This window comes from Cercospora kikuchii, assembly GCF_019650295.1.
Source record: "Cercospora kikuchii DNA, contig_00006, whole genome shotgun sequence".
In the NCBI taxonomy this organism is placed as follows: Eukaryota; Fungi; Ascomycota; class Dothideomycetes; order Mycosphaerellales; family Mycosphaerellaceae; genus Cercospora; species Cercospora kikuchii.
This window is the reverse complement of record NW_025408587.1, coordinates 2,592,783-2,612,130: the sequence shown is the minus strand read 5'-3', so window position 1 is coordinate 2,612,130 and position 19,348 is coordinate 2,592,783. Positions and strand designations below refer to the sequence as shown.

At 52.5% G+C, this 19,348-nt stretch overlaps 8 protein-coding genes across 8 annotated transcripts; 4 read left to right on the top strand and 4 right to left on the bottom strand.

Annotated features, from left to right (window-relative positions):
* Positions 1-1,111: 1,111 nt before the first annotated feature.
* CKM354_000994700 (uncharacterized protein) lies at positions 1,112-2,879 on the top strand (the record flags this gene model as incomplete). The annotated part of the gene is made up of 3 exons (XM_044805390.1): positions 1,112-2,360; positions 2,411-2,655; positions 2,718-2,879. 3 exons carry the CDS (start codon positions 1,112-1,114, stop codon positions 2,877-2,879), a joined length of 1,656 nt encoding a protein of 551 aa, XP_044661325.1.
* An 849-nt stretch (positions 2,880-3,728) lies between these two features.
* Positions 3,729-4,754, bottom strand: CKM354_000994600 (uncharacterized protein; the record flags this gene model as incomplete). Its single annotated transcript, XM_044805389.1, has 1 exon — positions 3,729-4,754. The coding sequence occupies one exon, from the start codon at positions 4,752-4,754 to the stop codon at positions 3,729-3,731; it is 1,026 nt and encodes a 341-aa protein (XP_044661324.1).
* Positions 4,755-6,044: 1,290 nt separating this feature from the next.
* Positions 6,045-7,572, bottom strand: CKM354_000994500 (uncharacterized protein; the record flags this gene model as incomplete). Its single annotated transcript, XM_044805388.1, has 2 exons — positions 6,045-7,178; positions 7,252-7,572. 2 exons carry the CDS (start codon positions 7,570-7,572, stop codon positions 6,045-6,047), a joined length of 1,455 nt encoding a protein of 484 aa, XP_044661323.1.
* Positions 7,573-8,085: 513 nt separating this feature from the next.
* Positions 8,086-8,775, bottom strand: CKM354_000994400 (uncharacterized protein; the record flags this gene model as incomplete). Its single annotated transcript, XM_044805387.1, has 1 exon — positions 8,086-8,775. One exon carries the CDS (start codon positions 8,773-8,775, stop codon positions 8,086-8,088), a length of 690 nt encoding a protein of 229 aa, XP_044661322.1.
* A 2,830-nt stretch (positions 8,776-11,605) lies between these two features.
* CKM354_000994300 (uncharacterized protein) lies at positions 11,606-12,351 on the top strand (the record flags this gene model as incomplete). The annotated part of the gene is made up of 4 exons (XM_044805386.1): positions 11,606-11,809; positions 11,867-11,967; positions 12,017-12,128; positions 12,181-12,351. 4 exons carry the CDS (start codon positions 11,606-11,608, stop codon positions 12,349-12,351), a joined length of 588 nt encoding a protein of 195 aa, XP_044661321.1.
* A 1,237-nt stretch (positions 12,352-13,588) lies between these two features.
* Positions 13,589-15,427, top strand: CKM354_000994200 (uncharacterized protein; the record flags this gene model as incomplete). Its single annotated transcript, XM_044805385.1, has 2 exons — positions 13,589-13,854; positions 13,900-15,427. The coding sequence occupies 2 exons, from the start codon at positions 13,589-13,591 to the stop codon at positions 15,425-15,427; spliced, it is 1,794 nt and encodes a 597-aa protein (XP_044661320.1).
* Positions 15,428-15,816: 389 nt separating this feature from the next.
* CKM354_000994100 (uncharacterized protein) lies at positions 15,817-16,575 on the top strand (the record flags this gene model as incomplete). The annotated part of the gene is made up of 2 exons (XM_044805384.1): positions 15,817-15,912; positions 15,967-16,575. The coding sequence occupies 2 exons, from the start codon at positions 15,817-15,819 to the stop codon at positions 16,573-16,575; spliced, it is 705 nt and encodes a 234-aa protein (XP_044661319.1).
* Positions 16,576-16,758: 183 nt separating this feature from the next.
* Positions 16,759-18,847, bottom strand: CKM354_000994000 (uncharacterized protein; the record flags this gene model as incomplete). Its single annotated transcript, XM_044805383.1, has 6 exons — positions 16,759-16,786; positions 16,839-18,034; positions 18,102-18,410; positions 18,528-18,578; positions 18,638-18,720; positions 18,844-18,847. 6 exons carry the CDS (start codon positions 18,845-18,847, stop codon positions 16,759-16,761), a joined length of 1,671 nt encoding a protein of 556 aa, XP_044661318.1.
* Positions 18,848-19,348: the final 501 nt, after the last annotated feature.

Genomic DNA, 19,348 nt, shown 5'->3' with positions numbered 1-19,348 from the left:
GCTAGTATACGTTCATAATACCGTGGAGACGCGGAATTGAGGTCTTAACAACATGATCAAAGAAACCACTAGCAGATGTGATCCGCGAACGGCGCTGAGCGCAAACACGCCTCACGCCGCGGTCCAGACCGTCCGTGAAGGCTGAAGCCACAACCCCATCTCCGCACGCTCTGCCGTTGCGTCAACTTCCCTGGTTGCTAATCTTACGCATCACTGGCGCAAACTCCCGACAGGCAGCGCATGTGAACTGAGAAAAGGAGGCGACACTTCGCCATCACGATCCGCGGACAACGAGCACTCATACCATACCGCTTGCCTTTCAGTAGTCCCTGTGGTATCTGCCGTTGACATGGGCAGATCGCGGACCAGTGAGGAGTAGACGGGCGCAGGCCCTTTCGATGCTGATCGGCAGTTAGCCTAGCGCAATATCACGCGCCCGGCTGTGAGCGGCGCAGTGTCTCCAAGATTGGCAATACACTCTCTCACGCAATGACTGTACAGGATACTACCAGCCACTTATAGAGTACCATGGAGAGACCTATCCGTCGCAATGCCCATTGCTCACAGCAAATGAAAGGTCAAACAGCTCTCGGAGAACGACCGTGGAACGTTTCCAGAAGGCAGAGCACTTTGCGCGTCGCAGCCAGCGCATGAAGCGCCTCCGCCCTGGAACGGGCATGGTGCGACTTTGAGGATTTGCACTCGCTTGAAGTGTAGCACGGCCACGATTCCCTTCGTGGATGGCGCGGATGGCTGATCCCCACATCCGTCCTCGAGCCGACCAGCTGAGATGTGGCTTCCCGTCCCTCTGATTCGTGGTTGTTTCGGCAGCGCCAAGCAGACGATGCTGATGCATGGTTCCCGTGGGCAGACGACCTGCTGCAGGTACAAGTCCAGCAGGGATCTACCATCGATAGTCTCGTCCTGTAAAAGCAGGCTCGGAGCGTTGAACATGTACGCTCACGATTCTGCCCCTCCTGGTATCCCAGGCTGATACATCCTTCTTCATGTCCCACTATGGTCTGGCCTTGACATTCCTATTCAATACCACGCAGTACGCGACGTCTGACTTTCGATTGAGATGTGATCGCAACCGTTCACGCGACACATCATGGCCGACTACAGTCCTGGGAAGTACGCGATGGATCCACGCAAAGTGGCGCCGGTCGTCATCGCCTCTGTGGAACGAATTGAGGCACCGGTGACACTCAAGGCATATGCGATGTGTGCGTTTGCTGCGTTTGCTGGAGTCCTGTTTGGTTACGATTCTGGTTACATCTCTGGTGTTCTGGGTATGGACAGCTTCAAGCGCGATTACGGACGTCCATCGACAACAGATCCATCCGGATACTCATATGAGACCTGGGAAAAGTCACTAATCGTATCAATTCTCTCCTTGGGCACCTTCTGCGGAGCGCTCACTTCCGGATGGCTTGCCGACTTGATAGGCCGTCGACCAACACTGATCGGACCCGGGTGTGGCGTCTTCATGGCGGGAGTGGTTGTTCAAATGGCAGCCCAACATGTCGCAGGTCTCTGCGCTGGACGATTCATCGCTGGTCTAGGTGTGGGATGTGTGTCGGCCGTCAACATTCTCTACATGTCCGAAGTTGCTCCACGAAAAGTACGCGGCGCTATCGTCTCAGCATACCAGTTCGCCATCACCATCGGCCTCATGTTGGCAAGTTGCGTCGGATACGCTTCAAGAGACCACGATTCCTCGGCCGCTTATCGAATACCTATCGGCATCCAGTTCCTGTGGGCGCTAATACTGAGCATCGGTCTTCTATTGCTACCCGAGTCTCCTCGCTTCTATGTCAAGAAAGGCAGATACGACAAGGCAGTCAAAGCATTAGCCCGAGTGCGAGGACAACCTGTTACTTCACCTTACATCGAGGACGAATTATCCGAGATCGTGGCCAACTACCAATACGAACAACAGGTAGGCGAGGTCTCCTGGATGGGTGTCTTCAGTGGTGGTATCACGAACTCGAACTCGAATATGCGAAAGATATTCATCGGAACCGCCCTTCAGATGATGCAGCAGTGGACCGGAATTAACTTCATCTTCTACTACAACGTGACATTCTTTCAGTCGGTCCACATGGAGAACGCCTTCTTGATATCGATGATCACAACGGTGGTCAACGTGGTCTGCACACCACTCTCGTTCTATGCCATCGAGAAATTCGGACGGCGCTCGTTACTAATCTGGGGAGCTGTGGCCATGTGCATCTGCGAGTACGCAGTTGCCGTCGTTGGCGTGTCAGCACCCGACTCTGAGGCAGCAAATTACTGCCTCATCACGTTCGTTTGTATTTACATTGCATTTTTCGCTGCCACATGGGGACCTGCAGCATGTACGTTTCATCCTCTTCATTGTGCTCCAACCGCAACTAATGCCTTTCAGGGGTCGTCATTGGAGAGATCTTTCAATTGCCCATCCGATCAAAAGGAGTAGCATTATCGACAGCAAGTAACTGGTTCTGGAACTGCATCATCGGCATCATAGTGCCCTTCATCGTCGACGGTGACAAGGGTGACTTCGGCGTCAAAGTCTTCTTCGTCTGGGGCTCTACATGTGCATTCTGTGCCCTCTTCGCTTGGGTGTTTGTGCCTGAGACGAAAGGCCTCACGCTGGAGCAAGTCGACAAGGTGAGCGCTTTCCATCCCCTACCTTCGAGATGCAGAACTTTGTACTGACTACTGGCCACCAGATGATGGAAGAAGTCCCAGCCTACAAAAGCAAAAACTACAAACCCCACGATACATTCGCCGACACATACGGCTACGTGCCCGAATCTCACAGCAAGCGACCTTCCACATCTCTATCGTCTACCGACTACCCCATGACGGTTCAGAGCTTCATCGACAGATGATAGGAAAAGCGACGCACGAATCGTAACACACGATCGAACAACATTTCATTATACAATTCATCGAAGACAGAAAACCACAAAAGCTAGGCGCAAGGCGAAACAGGCGAATTTCAAGCAGGAAAGAAGACCGAACTATCCATATCATTTGTTTATCATGGATTGATTGCAACAAGGAGTGATGACGACGTTATGATACCCTGGGCTGTGATGAACGCCCGTTGAGAGAGAGTTGCAGAAGTATAACTAGAACAACAAACTATTCTTATCATCATCGAACTAAGGCAGATAGCCGTCGCGAGACAACAAAGATCTGGCTCTGAGCCGTTCATCCTCATCATCAATAGTTTCACACCACACGGTCGTCCTTGAGCCGTCCTTCTCATCATCAATAGTTCCATACCACCGGTCGTCTGCTCTGCAGTAGTCAAGAATAGCTGTATTTGAAGTTGTCCGGAGAATGCCGCATGGTCTATTGAAGACGCTAAGAATGAAGTTCGTCCGCGTGGACGCTACCTTGGCAGTATCACATCACAAAAGCATATCTATTTTATCTGTATTGCATCATGGGGTAGTAAAGAGTTCGATCGAGGTCCCTTACTTACCGCGGAACTACGCATGTGATTTGGTAGTCCCAGATTCAGATCTTAGCCTCATGCAAGGTTGTTCGAGACGTGACAGCGACGGAGTGAGATCCGCGGAGCGAAAGGTGATGCAGGGGCACAAGCGCGCAAGAATTCAAGGAAGGAGAGAGCGATATATTGATGAGAGTGCATTAGTTTAATTCGCCTTGGTGATAGTTCAAGTACTACATGCGTTGCTATCATGTATTCGCACAAGCTATTCCTTGTCCTAGTCCATTGTCAAGACAGCCCTGAACCTGACCTTCCCGCTCATCATGTGTGCCATCGCGTCGTTGGCCTTGTCCAATGGGAACTTCTCGATGAGACACTTCACATCATGTGTCCTCGCAAAGGCAATGGCCTCCTCACTGTCCAACGCGTGCCCACTCGGCCAGCCGTGAACGGAAAGCGCGTTCAGAACCATGGCAACAGTATCCACTGGAACGGGCCCCACAGCAACATGGATCAAAAGCTTTCCACCAGGCTGCAGGCCACCGAGCAAAGGTGAGATGACTTCTGGGTTTGGTGCCGTCACGACAACAAGAGCAGCGCCGCCGAGAGCTTGCAATGCCTTGCCAACATCTTCAGCTTGGGTATCAATGTAGTCCGTTGCACCCAGCTTCATGGCGAAGTCCTTTTTCTCTGAACCTCTCGACAGAGCGACTGTTCGGTAGCCCATTTTCCTGGCATACTGGATTGCAAGATGTCCCAAGCCACCAAGACCTTGGATAGCTACGACTTCTCCGCTCGTGACGCCCAATCGACGAATACCATTGAAGACAGTGACTCCCGCACAAAGTAGAGGGGCGACCTCAGCAGGATCGGCATCCTTAGGAATGCGAACAGCAGCTTCACTTCGCAGAGTAGCGTACTCGCCGTAACCGCCATTGCGGTATACACCATTGACAGTCTTGTTATCGCACATTTGGAACTGTCCACGGGAGCATTGCCTGCAGTTGCCGTCATGTCCTCCGTGCCAGGCTCCACCGACGCGGTCGCCAACGACCCATTTCTTCTCTTCTGAAGGCACAGCTACGACAGTGCCGACGAACTCGTGGCCGAGAACGTCGATACCTGGGGGACCGAAGTCGCCATGTAGAACGTGGTGATCGGAGTGGCAGACACCGCAGGCGTGGACTTTGATCAAGAGCTCTCCTGCTTGAGGCTGGAGCATTGGGAGCTCTTTGATCTCCAGTGGCTGGTCGATACCATTGAGCACGGCGGCTTTGAAGGTCTTGGGAAGTTCGGAGCCCATTGTGATAGATTTGACTTGTGAATGAGCTGTTTTGAAAGTAGATCTGCGGCTGGCAGGTTTTGAAGAAGCTTCGTGGGACTTCGCAAGCTTGGTGCTTCGACAGTCTTATAGCTATCGCCTGTGATCGTCGTCCTTCCAGAAAGCTGATTCAGTAGTCCGATTGCTCTAAATGTTAGCTCAAACCTGAACAGAGCTGTTGCCGGAGCGGATGTTTCTGCGAAGCCCAAATTATGTCAACAACCTACCAGCTCTTTATACCTCTTTTCCTACACCTAACTCCGGCGATAACACAAACCTCCATGCTAAGTCCAGGCAATCGCCAGCACACAATCTCCCATCAAAGGAAGCTATACCATGGCAAAAGCGAGGTGAGGAACTTGGTCAGCTATGCGGTACGCTCACCCTGCATGTGCAACCGGCCAATGTGCTTCCAGCAATGGTAACTCCGGCGTCCGTCATGAGCTGGAGGGCCAAACTGGAGGAAAACGACTATGCCGGAAGCAGAAGCTGTGATAGCTAGATGGGGATCTGCTTTGCCTTGTTGCAGCAAGCTTCAAGTGCGGTCGCACGGGGATGGCGGAGAATTGTCGCATGTTGCATGATCTGTCATCATCGAGGACCATATGATACATTTGGTGATGGTCGTTTGCTGGGGCCGTTGCTCTCGTTCCGCGATTATGGCGATGAGCCCTAGGTGATGTCGATGTGCAGAGGATCGTGGAGGCGCACACAGGAGGTGCGCGTGTTTCGTGTTCTCTTGGCGGAGCGTCGCAAGGTGGGCAAGTGGGGCACATAGGCTGCTTCTATGAGTACAGACAAGGCATATACGACAGTTGCGAGTCCATTAGAGAGAAGTACGGTCAAATAGTTGGTAGTGCAGACCCGGGAGGACAATGAGAGGCTGTCAAAGAGCGGGAATGAGCTTCAATTTGTACTTTCCACTTCCAAATCCACCTTGATGGCAATCGGGCGAAAAGCATCTAGTCTGGAATCACTGCAAGCATGTCGTTCTGTACAGCAGCGAACATATCGAAGGGATCGGTGTATGAGCTGTCAAGGCATATTGACAATATGCCAGACACGCTTTCACCAAGGCAAACGTGCAGACCTTGGCGAAGAACTTCAGATTATCACCAGTCCAGTAAGAGGTCCGCATCTGCTGCAGCTGCGCCTGATAAGCGTGGCTGGCTTCATCGCGACTGCAAAACCAATTGTTATGCGTGTCATCGTCCTTCGCTGCTGTGGACGGCGTTCCTGTTGTGTCGTTACGTCGCACACACCAGCAGCTTTTCAGGTCGTCTTACCGTCAACACTGTTCTCCGCCTTCGCCTCATCAGCTTGGTCACCAGCAACCTTCAGCTTCTCCAAGTCCACAGCCAACGGATCCGTCTCCTGCGTAGCCTCCTTGGGGCCCTCATACCCAGGCGGCGGCAATGCCCACTCCGGTAGATCCGTCTCATAACTCCATCTCCCTTCCGCACAATTATACTTTCTCGCGTGCAAATAGATTCCCAACTCATGCGCGCCTGGGTCACTATACAGTGGAGTCTGGCAGACATCGCACAGCTCACCCGTCATCTTCTCCGCCTTCTTCCGATTATACTCATCGACCATTTCGTCGTGGTATGCCACTGCTTCTGCGACTTCTGATTTCCCCATGCGGGAGAGCCGAGAGATGATGTCTTCATCGTCGTCGCCCGTGCTTGAAGCTTTCCCGAGATCTTGGCCGAATACTCTTTGGTTGCTATAGATGGGATCGTTGGTGATGGGATGTCCGAGGAATTGAAGATGTACACGCAACTGGTGTGTTCGTCCCGTCAACGGCCGAGCGCGAACAATGCTGTATCCTTCCTTCACATTGCCATTCGCATCCAGTCCAGGTTCACGGGGAGGGTAGTACGCCAGTCGCTTGAACACAGTCCTTGCCTCTTTTCCATTCGCGCGGACTCGGTTCAGCCCAAGCTTTGGGGAGATTTGTAGAATGGGTTGCTCGCACACGACATCGCCTTCAGGAAACTTCCCTTTCACTCTCGCGACATACTCTTTCTTTATCGTCCTCCCCATGAGCTGATCTGTAATGTCCACAGCAGCTTTCTTGTGTTTAGCAATAAACATGACTCCACTCGTCAGACGATCTAGCCTATTGCAAGGCAGAGGATCGAATCCATGCCCCCGCTCAGCACGCATGATTTCCACAACCGAGTTGTAGTTATACCTCCCGGCAGGATGTACAGGCACTCCAGCCGGCTTATTGATGATAATGACATTCTCATCCTCATGCACAACACCGATCGGCTGCGCTGTCACAGGCGGCTCGTGTCTATGCATGGTATGGCTGATAACATCGCCGTTCTTGACAGGTGTGTCAATGGAAGGTACAGTCTTACCGTTGATCTGCACTGCGCCATTCTCGATCGCACTTTTCTGCGACGACAAAGTCAGAAACTTCTGCAATCCCTCTCTTGCGCGCAGTCCTCCTACTATTGTCTACACGTACATAGTATTCAACCGGTCTATCACGAAACTCGTCTGTGAAGATATCCAGCAAACCTCTCCCGCGCCATCGCTCTTTACAGAAGGTATTGTAGGTGAAGTGATAGGGCGCGACGCGTCGGAGATTGTCTTCGAGATAGTACGGTCGAGGCCATGGATCGCAAGGCGTCACGGCGACTTTGGGAGGAGGTTCGAGAATTTCTGGCTCTTCGTGCGGCTCTTGAACGGCCACGACTGCCATGTTCGCGGCCGGAACACGACCTTTTCTGATCAGATACTCGAGCACTCGCGGGGAAGGGCGGAAGAATGCGGCGGAGGCTCTCATGTGGTGATGGGCAGGTTGGTAAGAGAAGAGCACAGTCACAGTTCGGACTTTCCACATGCATAACTTTAAGCTTTGAGCTCGGACCGCCCGAGTTCATGCCTGTGTCCGAGTCTTTCCCCTCTCTTGTCTTCTTCATCGCCACCTCGCGGATGCTCATTGACTGTTACAGCGGCGACGATATCGATTAACAATACTGGCAGCATGACTGGATCTTTGGAGAGCCGCGGCGGCATCCCGCATAGCACACGATGCAGCATACTGTACACCAAGACATCAAGAGCCCGGTCACCTTGATATGATCGCATGTCCTGTGAGTCGAGGCGGCATCGCGAAAAGATCGCTATGCTGTATTTCGCAGCTACCGCTGCTTTAAGAATACCCAAGAACATGCTGGAGGCACATACGCACTAGCATTGAAGCAACGACTATCAGTTCCGAAACGGAGAAGCACTATTCGCGAGCAACACCGCCACATGGTCCTTCCGGCTGCTCCCCCTCATGGCGCCGAAGTACTTATACTACGGCCATAAGTCCTGCAACCACCGCACCTCCAACAACCGCCGCGATACCGGCCTGACCCATTCTTGCACCGGCACCACGCTCAGCTGCGATCAGACACTCCGTGCTATTATCGGATGCCATTCGCTCGACTTTTAGACTCTTCACATTGTACGGTAGCTCCTCACACTCTGGGCCCCGATCCTCGGGGCTGCACCCACCCCACAAAAACCATGGCTCTGACGCATCCTCCTCGCAGCGGTCTCCGGCGAAAGCCTTCAGAGTGAAGTCCTTGGTAGCATTGCTGGTGCGGAAACTAATCTCGACATGGGTATAGTTGACCTCCGGAGAATAAAGATTGAGGCCTATTGCTTGAATGGCAGCATAGCAGGTCGAATTCAAAGGGCTACAAGATTCGGTGACACCTTCGAATTCGCTGATAGTGTCGTTCGGGTAAGAATTCGAGGAGAAAGTCTCTGCGATGTTCAAGCAGGTTCCCGATGTGAAATTGCTCGCGATTCGTACGACGAGACCCTGAGGCATGGCATCGTCGAAGTACCTTCCGCATCTAATACTGGAGTTGACCGCGGATTGTTCGGCCAAAGTAATATCAGCAACGAGCTCTCGCGGCTGGCGAGGCAGAGACTGGGCAGCGCATGTTGCCGCCAGCAGGATCACGACAGAGGTCGATTTGATGGAAGCCATCGCGGCTATTCTTGGTCGAATGAGATATGTCTCTGCGCGTTCCTGTGTTTGAGTCTGGCGTTCTGGTGAAGCGATTGATGAAGAAGAGACGAAGCGTGCAAGGACTGCAAGCAGCTTCTAATACATTATAGTATTTTGTCGATCAAGACCCAATGCGCTTCAGCGGGGGCGGCACAGCACCTCTGATGGTTACCAAGACCTAGCGCATGGACGCCAAGCAGCGTCGATCTCTACTAAGAAACTCTACGAAGCGCCTGAGCGAAGTGATCGGTCATGAGAGCGCCAATAACGAGGCTTTGTGCATTGGTGAAGTACTTGTGCGCTTGTTGTGGCAATCGCGAACGACAAAAAGAAGCATATCAGAGTTGAGGAAAGAAATCGTCATTTGGGTATATTGAAGATGATTCTGGCGTGGAAGAGAGTAGAGACGAGATTCGGGGTGAATCCATTCCGCAGTCATCGACCTACTCTGACAAGGAGATCATGGTATTCACGTGTTACCGTTGCTGTCAAACTTTCACCACATCTCTGCGACACACTCTATCGTAGGGAACACAAGTATAGTTGCAAAACTGTGCTGAATCGAACGAAATACTGCTCACATGAAACCTCTTTCACCGACCAGAAGCATCGAAGGCATAGAGTGCGGAAGACATGGAACTTAATCGCTTGAGCAGGAAGAGTGGCGCGGTAATCTGCGGCACAGGTTACTGCTTGATGATGGAAGTCTGCCGCTCACAGCCTCCTATTGCTCTGTGCATTTCGCCAAGCTCGCAAAGAATCCTACGCCGAGAACGCTAGACTAACTAGCTACATCCCTCGAATACCTACAGGAAGAGTCCAGCTTTGGCAACAATTGTGCAAGCTGGAAGAAGGAAGAAGTTGCGAAGCAGTTGCGAAGCAATTGCACGACCAGAAGGTACCTATTTATGCGGGCACAGCGAAGTAGTTTCCTCACCATCCACAGCTCAACCTTCACCTCCTATTGCAGCTTCATCAGGGATTGGTGAGCAAGAACGTGAATTCAAGGTAAGCGATTTGAGAAATATGCGTCGCAACTTTGGCATTGGTCAGGATACGCTCCACCTGGCCACTGCTTGCTCTTACTCTTCCTGAAGACATGTATGACGTTGGTCGTTTTTTTTCATTGCCTCGCTGTCGTCGACGCCCGCCACGTGGGTCCCAAGAGCAAGAAGCAATGTGTAGGCAGAGACGATCATCAACAGTGCATGTCATTTTCGTTGCTGCTTATCATCCACTCCACAGCGCCCGTGTCAGTCGTCTGTCAACCGTGAGCTTTCTTCGAGAGTGCATGCCACTCGCACATCTGGACATGGGAAATGGGCTATCTTCTCCGCTGTGACTTGGATCGATGCTACACCTTTCATGCAGACACGATCGCTCAGGGACAAACTCTTAATTGTTGCACCGCCCACATTGCGCCTCAACCCTGTTCTGGTCGCGTTCAAACTGTGTCATATCGCCAAGAAGGAAGGGCTTCCCACGATGGCCGGACGGCTTTACCACTAGAGCTGACTAGATCGAAAGATTCGATGATGGAAGCAAGCTCGACGAGACTGTAAGCGGTATAGGCGAGCATATCTCCGTCAGAACGTCTTGCTCAATCTGAAGAGCGTAGTCGCTAGGAGCTTGCACGTGCTCATGCAGAACAGATATCCCAACATCGGATATCCCAACCACAGTCCATGGACTTGCACCTCCACACACGACAAGCAACCGGCACAACTCGACATAGCCATTGAGAACAGCGCATCTCAGGGGAATGTGCTGATTGTACTCTGTTTGCAGAGGCTCACATGGGTACTTCGCTCGAGCTTTTGACGTTCTTCGGCCGGTCTAAGTGTACAAGCTCCACGGAAAGTGCTGTTCCACATGTCATTGCCGAGCACAACGTCTTCGACATTGGCCGTCCCAAATGCAGAAGATCGTGACTACTGGGCTACAATTTGTTCGTCCGCACCAGTGGCAAACTCTGCTGTAGTATCGTCGGCCATGATCAGGGCCAATGACGCGAATGATTGCGGTCACGACTCATTTGCTGTGACTCGCACGCCCAGCGTTTCATTCTTGATGTGTTCAATCGAGCAGGTAGAACTCAGAGAAATGCTGGTCCTTCTTGAGTGCAGCAGGAAGGAGCAAAAGCTCTCAGTGTTCATGGATTCAGTCGCGTCCAGTCGACGTCGGACAGCGCGATACTAACTGAGGCTTCCTTTCTGCTCGTCCACTCATCGCATTCTGATGCGGTGCTGCTGTCTGCGGGATATCAAGATCAGGCGAGGTGAGAGCACTGAAGAGGCCGGGCGGTTCGCTATGCACACCAGTGCGATTAATCTGCACGCAGCAGCGGGAACGTGTCAGCAGTTGAGCAAAAGACCTGGACAAAGTGACCGACCTTTCTGGATCTTCGCATGTTCACATTCCACACAACAGTACGGCCTGCGAACCTTTTGTTGCCCCGGACTTCGAGATGGTTTCCTGGATGAGATAGAGTAGCTCAGGGACCATGGCGAGTCGGGAAGTCCGGTGTGATTGCGCAGGCCGCCTCAGACAGCTTGCCGCGAAGCGTTTCCTTCCTGTCCCGCCGTGGAGGTTTTGAGGCGGTTAGGAGCCCCACATCCGTACATTCCAACCTTTGACCGTTCAGCACCCCTGGGCAAAGCTTTGTTTGCAGCGTCCTTTGTACACGACATCCGAGCATAATGGTGAGATTGGTACGACTCGTTGCTCCCAGGAGTGCAAGCTCTCAACCTCCAAGTGCGTCTACAAGTCCCGCATAGCCATACGACACACCATGTACGCATTTCGCGAAATGTCAGTCGTTGACCGAGAAGTCGGAGCGTTGGCGCGTTCCGAATACTGGGACGCCATATACGCGAAGTCCGATGGCAAGAGTACAACGCACGAGTGGTTACGCTCATACAACGACCTTCAGCCCTTCCCAGAGAAGCACCTCTTCGCGCCCTTTCAGCCAGCGCAGGATCCAAAGATCCTTCATCTGGGAGCTGGAGATAGCGTAAGCATCGCCAGTAGACCATGACGATAGGCTTTCAGTGTGGCTGATAGATGGAAGACTGTACCGCGAGATCTGCTTGCACTCGGATACCAGAACCAAATCTGCGTCGATTTCTCTCGCGTCCTTGTCGACACCATGGCAGCCCGAAAAGAGCAATGGTATAACCTGGCTATGCGAAGATGTCCGTGACATGCCTATGATTGCAAGTCAGTCTGTCGATGTAGCTTTCGACAAAAGTACACTCGACGCCATGGTCTACGGTAGCGCGTGGGAGCCGCCTGAAGAGGTCAAGAAGAACGCGAGTCGATACATGAGAGAGGTAAGGCCTCAGTCTCGCATCTGCGGTAGTGCCAACGCTGATACGTCCCAAGGTTGCACGCGTCTTGAAAGACCGAGGAATCTTCCTCTCCATCACTTATCAACAGCCGCATTTCGTGAAGCCTTTGTTGAGTCAGGACAGCCTATGGAACATGGAAGTGGAAGTGCTCAAGCCCAGTGAGAGCTCTCTCGAGTACTACGCGTGGGTACTGAGGAAAGCATAGGCTGGCCTCTCAGCGAGTATGCCTCGTCTTCAGGCTTCGGTCATCTCACAAGGATGATGCTCTTAGAATGCCGTTCCTTGGCCAGCTCTGATCGCATCATGCCGTGGGAATCTATCGCTTCCGGATGCAGCAGTTTTGAATGCTTTGGTTGGGTGGTGAAGATCGGCGCGCACATCAACACCATGTTCCTCGCGATAGTCGCACAGAAGCAAGCCATTGGCTTTAAGCACCCAGAATGTCTCGTAACGGATGATGGCTCGCTACACCGCGAAGGATCCGTCTTCTTTCCGGGGCAAACCAACGGCTGTCGCCTGAAAGTAGCGTGATAGTCGCGATGCCATAGGAGACAGCTCAAAGTTAGCGGCGGTCAAACATCGCAGTTACGATAGCCCGAAGTCGCAGTGTGCTGGTGTGCGGCGGCATCTTCGAAAGAGCTTTTCTCAGAGTGTGAGAGGAGGAGACATCTGAGGAGGATATGGAGGATTTCAAGAAAATCACATTCAGCAGTTTGAGTCACGGAGCTGTGCATGTTTCGTACTGCCAAGCACTCCGCGTTCTCCCTGTCACCTCTCTCCAAGACTCACAAGTCAATGTTCAAGTTCAGGTCTTGCTCCTTGTTCTTCTTTCGACTTTCAATGTCCTTCTCAGCGTAGAATTCCAATGTCGCGACCGCAAGTTCTTTTGAACTAGTCCTACACAGACGAGGTCCGACTTCCGGACAGTTATCGCAACATTGAGATGCTGGAAGGCTGGACCGAGATCTTCACTCCTACTTGTATGATCAACACTTCAGCGACAAAGCGCTGGCCTCTTAGTGGCCGATCGTCACGAATATGCTCCTACACCGCAGTCGTTACGAAGACGTGATTTGGTCAATTGATAGAACATCGAAGCGACAGCCATCTGAACTGCGATGGCCTCTACTCTCGGCCGATGGAGGTACAACAGCTCAGAACTTCGCGTTACACTACATACGGCCACCCACACATCCCACACTGAAGCACTCTCCAGTGGATTCGCTTGTGGTAGAATCTTCCCCGCCACAGCCGCTCTTCCTGCGCGACGAGCCCTGAGAGACCAGCAGACTGCGGTCTCCGTGACCAAAATTCTCTAGATCACTCGTATGTCTACAGCCTTGTTCAGACTTGTGCTCAACTCAGTTCTTACAACACAATAGGACTACACGCTGCGATCTGGAATGACCGATCACATCACACAGCCTACCCAAGCTAGCGACATGGCCGCTGACCTTGAGCAAGGCGGCATCCATCTACATCAGCTCTACTCGGACACCCCGCCAAAACGTGATGAAGAGGAGCGCGCAGCAGTTGACTCTCTGTGCAAAGTTGATGAGTCTCGGCTCAAACCGGAAGATCTAGAGAAATTGCACACTTGGGAAGATGCCGTACAACCGCACACGCGCGAAGGTGGATATCCTTATTATATTGGAGACGTCTACAACGGAACGAATGCATTGGTTGCAGCGGAGTGGCGTCTAGAGCAGTACGTCTCTCTAGCCTCTCGCAGAAGTCTACTGAACCTTTACAGCCCCGGTCAGTATCTTCGATTCGTCAAAAAAGCGTCCAAGGCAGACGTTCAACTTGAATATCTCGCACACTGGATGGAAGTATCGACCAGCCCATTGAAATGGAGATTTCTTCGAAACTTTCCCGATAGTCGCGAGGAACGGGCTCGCAGGGTGAAAGCTTGCGTCTTAGATTACAGTGCCCAAATCTTGATGCGTACTGAGCACTGTGCGGATGCTAATGTTCTGAAAGATACCATTAGCTCCGTGACTCCGGACTGCAAACTGCGTATTATCATTGTCGAAGACCTGTCACGGGACCTGATCGAAACCCCGGGCATACCCTTGGATGTGGACCCTCGATTCTTCCGGCAGTTTATCGATAACTACATATTCCAAACTCCAATAGATCCATGGGTTCTGCATCCAAGTCTGTTGTCAGACGCATGCAGAGTATCATACATGACACTTGCTTTCCTGCGTGCTCGCTTTTACGCGGATGAAAGCGACTTCCAGGAAGCCGATAGACAATGTGGGAAATTCGACGTCTTGCGACGACTGGACAGTGATGGGAGCCGAATCGCTTTACAGCGGTTGCTCAACGGCGGAGAGGGAACCTTAAGTGTAGCCCTAGCGCGGTCTAAATTGGCCATCTGGTTCAAGAAAGAAAATGATGCGTCGCCTGTTGTTGCCATTTGTCTTTGTGATCCTACAGTGGTGCCAGGCAAGCCTCTTTGGATGGGGAACAATACTGCCCCAGGTGTGCTAAGACCGTCGAATTCGATCGACACAGCTCAGCTAGTAGGCGAAAGATCGCTGTTCGACCAGCTTACGCAAGCGTATGGGTCGCTCACCCCGTCTGAGATAGAGCACATCTCAAAAAGAATACGGACGGTTGCACAACCTGCCTTGAAACTCATGATCAAGGAATGGCTTCTGGTTGTGCAACACATGAGGAGTCAAGTGACGCTTATGCAGTGGTTTCTTGATCCTGGAAATCTCGTTAAATCAGATCCATTCGACTTGCTCTTTGCAGCAAAGACAACATCTCCTTGGCGAGAAAACCTCAGTCATTATAAGAACTGGGTGCGAGACGTCCTGGATCATGTCTTAGTGATCGCCGCGGACGACAAGCAGGCCGATACACACTCAGCCTATAGCGCTTCTCGAACGAGCCTCGCGCATATCGATGGACTTGAAGCTTTGATACCAGACCTCGAACGTATCATCAGACGACTGGACGAAATTACGGAACTTATTGAACGAGTTTCTGACAGGGCATCCGCGTCAAGCTCGCTGGAAGAAGCCATACGCAGCAGAAGGGCGATACAGCAGAACCGAAGTCTTGGCTGGCTATCCTTTTTGGCAACGATATTTCTCCCTCTGAACTTTGCCACAAGTTTCCTGAGCATGTCGCCGGACTTCAGCACATCGCAAAATAGTTTTTGGCTCTTCTTCGCGATTGGTATACCGTTGACAGTCGTTGTGTTTTCTTTCATTGGCTGTATGCGACTTAGAAGAAGGCTACTTGATGGCAGATCCTGGACGTGATATGCAAGCTGCAATTGCCTTCTAGCGAATGTCAGCGGATTGGTGTGTCCATCAGCTTGGAATACGACATCTTTATCGATGACACAACGAAATCGTGCTGCCTGGGACATGATTCTTCCCAGGATACTTCAATCATGGCATTTGCATAAATCCAACGCACAATCGACACAGTGCGTGACAAGTTGTAGAAATTGATGAGATATGTAGGAAAAGTGGACTCTCACATGCATAATCTTAAGCTTAGAGCTCGGGCCACCCATATCCATGCCAATGTTCAAGTCTTGGGCAACTTGCTTCTTTCTTGCCTCCACCTCTTCAACTCCACAAATGCCACAACAAAATCAGATTCCACATCACCACATATCAAACCCACTCTCAAGCTCTTCAAGATGCCCATCGAAATCTCCCAAATCACCGATCAAGACATTCCCTCCGCAGTAGAATGCATTCAAGAAGCCTTCAAAGACGACCCATACAATAACTGGGCAAGTGCAATCATCTCTCATCTCAACCTCATCTCAACACTAACACGAATCCAGGTCTTCCACCCCCTCTCCTCCTTCTCCAAACCCCGAAACACACACTCCCTCACCCTCCGCTGCAAATGGGGTCAAAAACACGCCCTATTCCACGTAGCAAAAGACCCCACCAGCTCCGCCCCTTCCAAAGTCCTCGGCGTAGCCTGCTGGCTCCCTCCCAAACCCCTCAACTCCCCACAAACCTGGTCAGCCTATTTCGGAGACTGGTGGCTCTGGTTCGAACAAGTAAAAATGAACCTCCTAACCCACGGCCGCGGCGGCCTCTCCACGCACCGCTATTGGATCTGGAAATCCGCCCAAGCCTCCGCCCAATCCACCCTCTGGACTGACCCAGCGGGATACTACTTCTGCAACATCGTCACAGTCCTTCCCTCTGCCCAAGGTCTCGGAATTGGGAAAAAACTATTCAAACACGTAACCGATCAAGCAGATAACGAAGGGAGAAAATGTTATTTAGAATCCAGTCGCGCAGAACCGAATATGAGAATATATGAGAAAATGGGGTTTGAGTTGAAGAAAGAAATGGTGTGTGATGATGATGGGGATGCGATTACGTTGTATTGTATGATGAGGGAGCCGCAGCCGCAGACGGTGCAGGAAGGGTCATGAGAGTCGTGATTTCTTTGGTCATTTCTTTTCCTAATTGCTGGAGCTATGCTAATGGATGCTGTTCCATGCTTCATTTGATGCCGGTCGTCGTGCCTATTCCTCGGTTTCTCTGAATTCCATCGTTTCATTCCAAAAGTCAAGGAAACACGCTATTTTGATCAATCCGTCATGAACTCAGAACGTCTAGTACCGAGGTGGTCCTGGTGGTGGGCTGTGTTCGTTGTCAGTAGATATTCTTGCAGAAAGAGTTGGCTAATACTCACGCGCCATACTGCTGCTGTCCTGGGTATCCCTGTGGAGGTCTCTGTTGCTGCTGTCCGTACTGTCCTGGCGGTGGAGCACCGTACTGGTTCGGCGGTGGTGCACCATACTGGTTTGGCGGCGGTGCACCGTACTGTTGTGGCGGGGGAGCACCGTATTGCTGCTGTCCGTACTGTCCTGGTGGTGGAACGCCAGCGCCCGGAGCCATATGTGACTTCTCGTCCTTGGTGTCATAGCTCGGATCGATGGCACCAAGAATGAGCTTGATCATCCAAAGATCGGGTGTCAAGTCAACTGGTGGAACTGCTCGTGCCATCTCCGCAGACTCGTTCTCGTAGTTGGATGTGCAATCAACTTCTCTTCCGACCATTGGGTCGTTATCGAGCTTGGCCAAGAACTCAGTCGCCTTTTGATCGTTTCCGACCTGAGCGAACTGGAATGCCACAGCACCAGGACCGTATTGTGATCGCTGAGCGGCTTGGACAGCATACTGCACTGTCTCGATCAAAGTGTTCTGATTCTCGCCAGCAGGCTGACCATCGGTTATACTAATGATGAGAAGTGGCTTCTGCATCTGTCCGCTGTTCAACTTCTGGATGAGGATTGGATCAATGACCTTCTTGCGCAGCTCGGTTCCGAATGGAGTGAGACCCTTGTAGCGCTTCTGCGAAAGGATCTGCTCGACTTGCTGTTCGCTTCGAATGTGCGACACGCTCTGCATTGGCAAGTCCTCGTTCATGAAGCGGAGATCGATTCCGTCATCATCGAACAGTGTCGCGGCGAAGCAAGCTCGTTGCAGAATAAGCTGCAGATCCTTGATACGCTCGCCGTTCTCCTCGAAGGACATCGAACCAGAGTCATCGACGTAGACTACGACATCGTAGAGCGCAAGTCGGACAATATCATTTGCAATCTCTTTCTGAACGCGCCATGCCTGGCAGAGGCGGTCAACGCACTGTGCCGCGCGGGCAGCAATTTGTGGCAGCTTCTGCGCTCCCGGTGTTCCTGGGCCATAGAATCTGTGCAAGTTCTTCTCTTGAATAGCCTGCTCTAGCTGGCGCTGGTATTGTGCGACGTCGCCGGGACCGGATTGAGGCGCACCATATTGCTGCTGGCCTGGCGGAGGGGCACCGTACTGGCCTTGCGGAGGCTGGCCGTAGCCTTGCTGCGGCGGAGGAGGTCCTCCCGGAGGGCCACCCTGCTTCAACCACATGTTAGTCTAGCTCGAGTCGCAAATTTTCCAGAAATCGAATGTGGTCACGAACATAGCCGTATTGCTGAGGAGGTTGCTGGTAGGGTTGCTGCTGTTGGTAGGGCGAATTGGGCTGCGCGGGCTGACCATAGGGCGAGGGTGCAGCGCCTGGATATGGGCTCGCTGTCTGGCCAGGCCTGCCAGGCGGAGGAGGCGGAGGTCTGGCGTATTGCCCGCCCGGAGGCGGCGCCGGCGACCCGTACTGCTGCTGCTGCGGAGGGTAGGACTGCTGGCCATAGGGCTGCTGTTGCTGCTGCCCATACGGTTGCTGAGGTTGTTGGTAGCCTCCCGCCGGCTGCAGCGCACTGGGCACAGCGCCAGGCTGCAGTCCCGCGCCTCCAGCAGCGAGTCGCGACGCAAGTGGCATGTCGAGTGAGGGGTAGGATGGGCGATAGTGGGATGTCGAGGTAGTTTAGAGTGGAAGAAAAGAAAGACTCACAGGGCGATAAGCGGAGTATTGCTGCTGGCCTTGTGGCGGCGCCTGCCCGGGCTGTGTAATAGAGTGAGCAAAAGCTTGTGAAGCAGTGCGTCACATGGACTCCGACTTACGTATCCTCCTGGGGCAGCGCCCGAGGTGAAGTTGGACACAGCTTGTGCTCCGCCCTGAGCTGCGGCCAATTTGCTTGCCAATCCTGTGCCAACGTCAGTCATGCCATCGCGCAGTCCGTCCAACCTGACTGCTCAGCTGAACGAAGGGGATGACGACAGCGGGGCCATTGTCGGAAGAGGAAGAGGGGTACACGCGGAACACTTACCCATGCTGATGGACTTTGTTTCAGTGATCGCTCGCGGGTTGGGGTAAGTCGTGAGAGGGTGTGAAGAGGAAGAAGGAAGATGTGGTGTTGTCGCTGCAGGAGGCGAGAGTCGTGAGATCTTATGAGCTGTCGGAGCAGTGCGTGTTGGACTGAATGGAACTAGACAGGTTCAGCTGGTGGCAGGTGGATCGTGGCGCAGCTTCCTCGCCAATGCAACCGCAAATGCACATGCACATGCAGGGCTCACGAGTGGCTGAATGCTCCTCTTCACTGTCATCCACGACGACATCACTGTCATCCATCCTTCTGCAATCAACGACGGCAATCCCGAATCCTTCACTCCCCGTCCATGCAGTGATACCACTTCGTTCCGCAGCTCGACATAGCAGCGCATACTTTCGGGCATGCTGACTACGAGCAGCTGCACGGATGTGGCGTCAACGTGGTCTGATGTGTCCCTCACTTGACCTCTTCTCCTCACTCTGGCCAAGCACAAAAGAGGCCG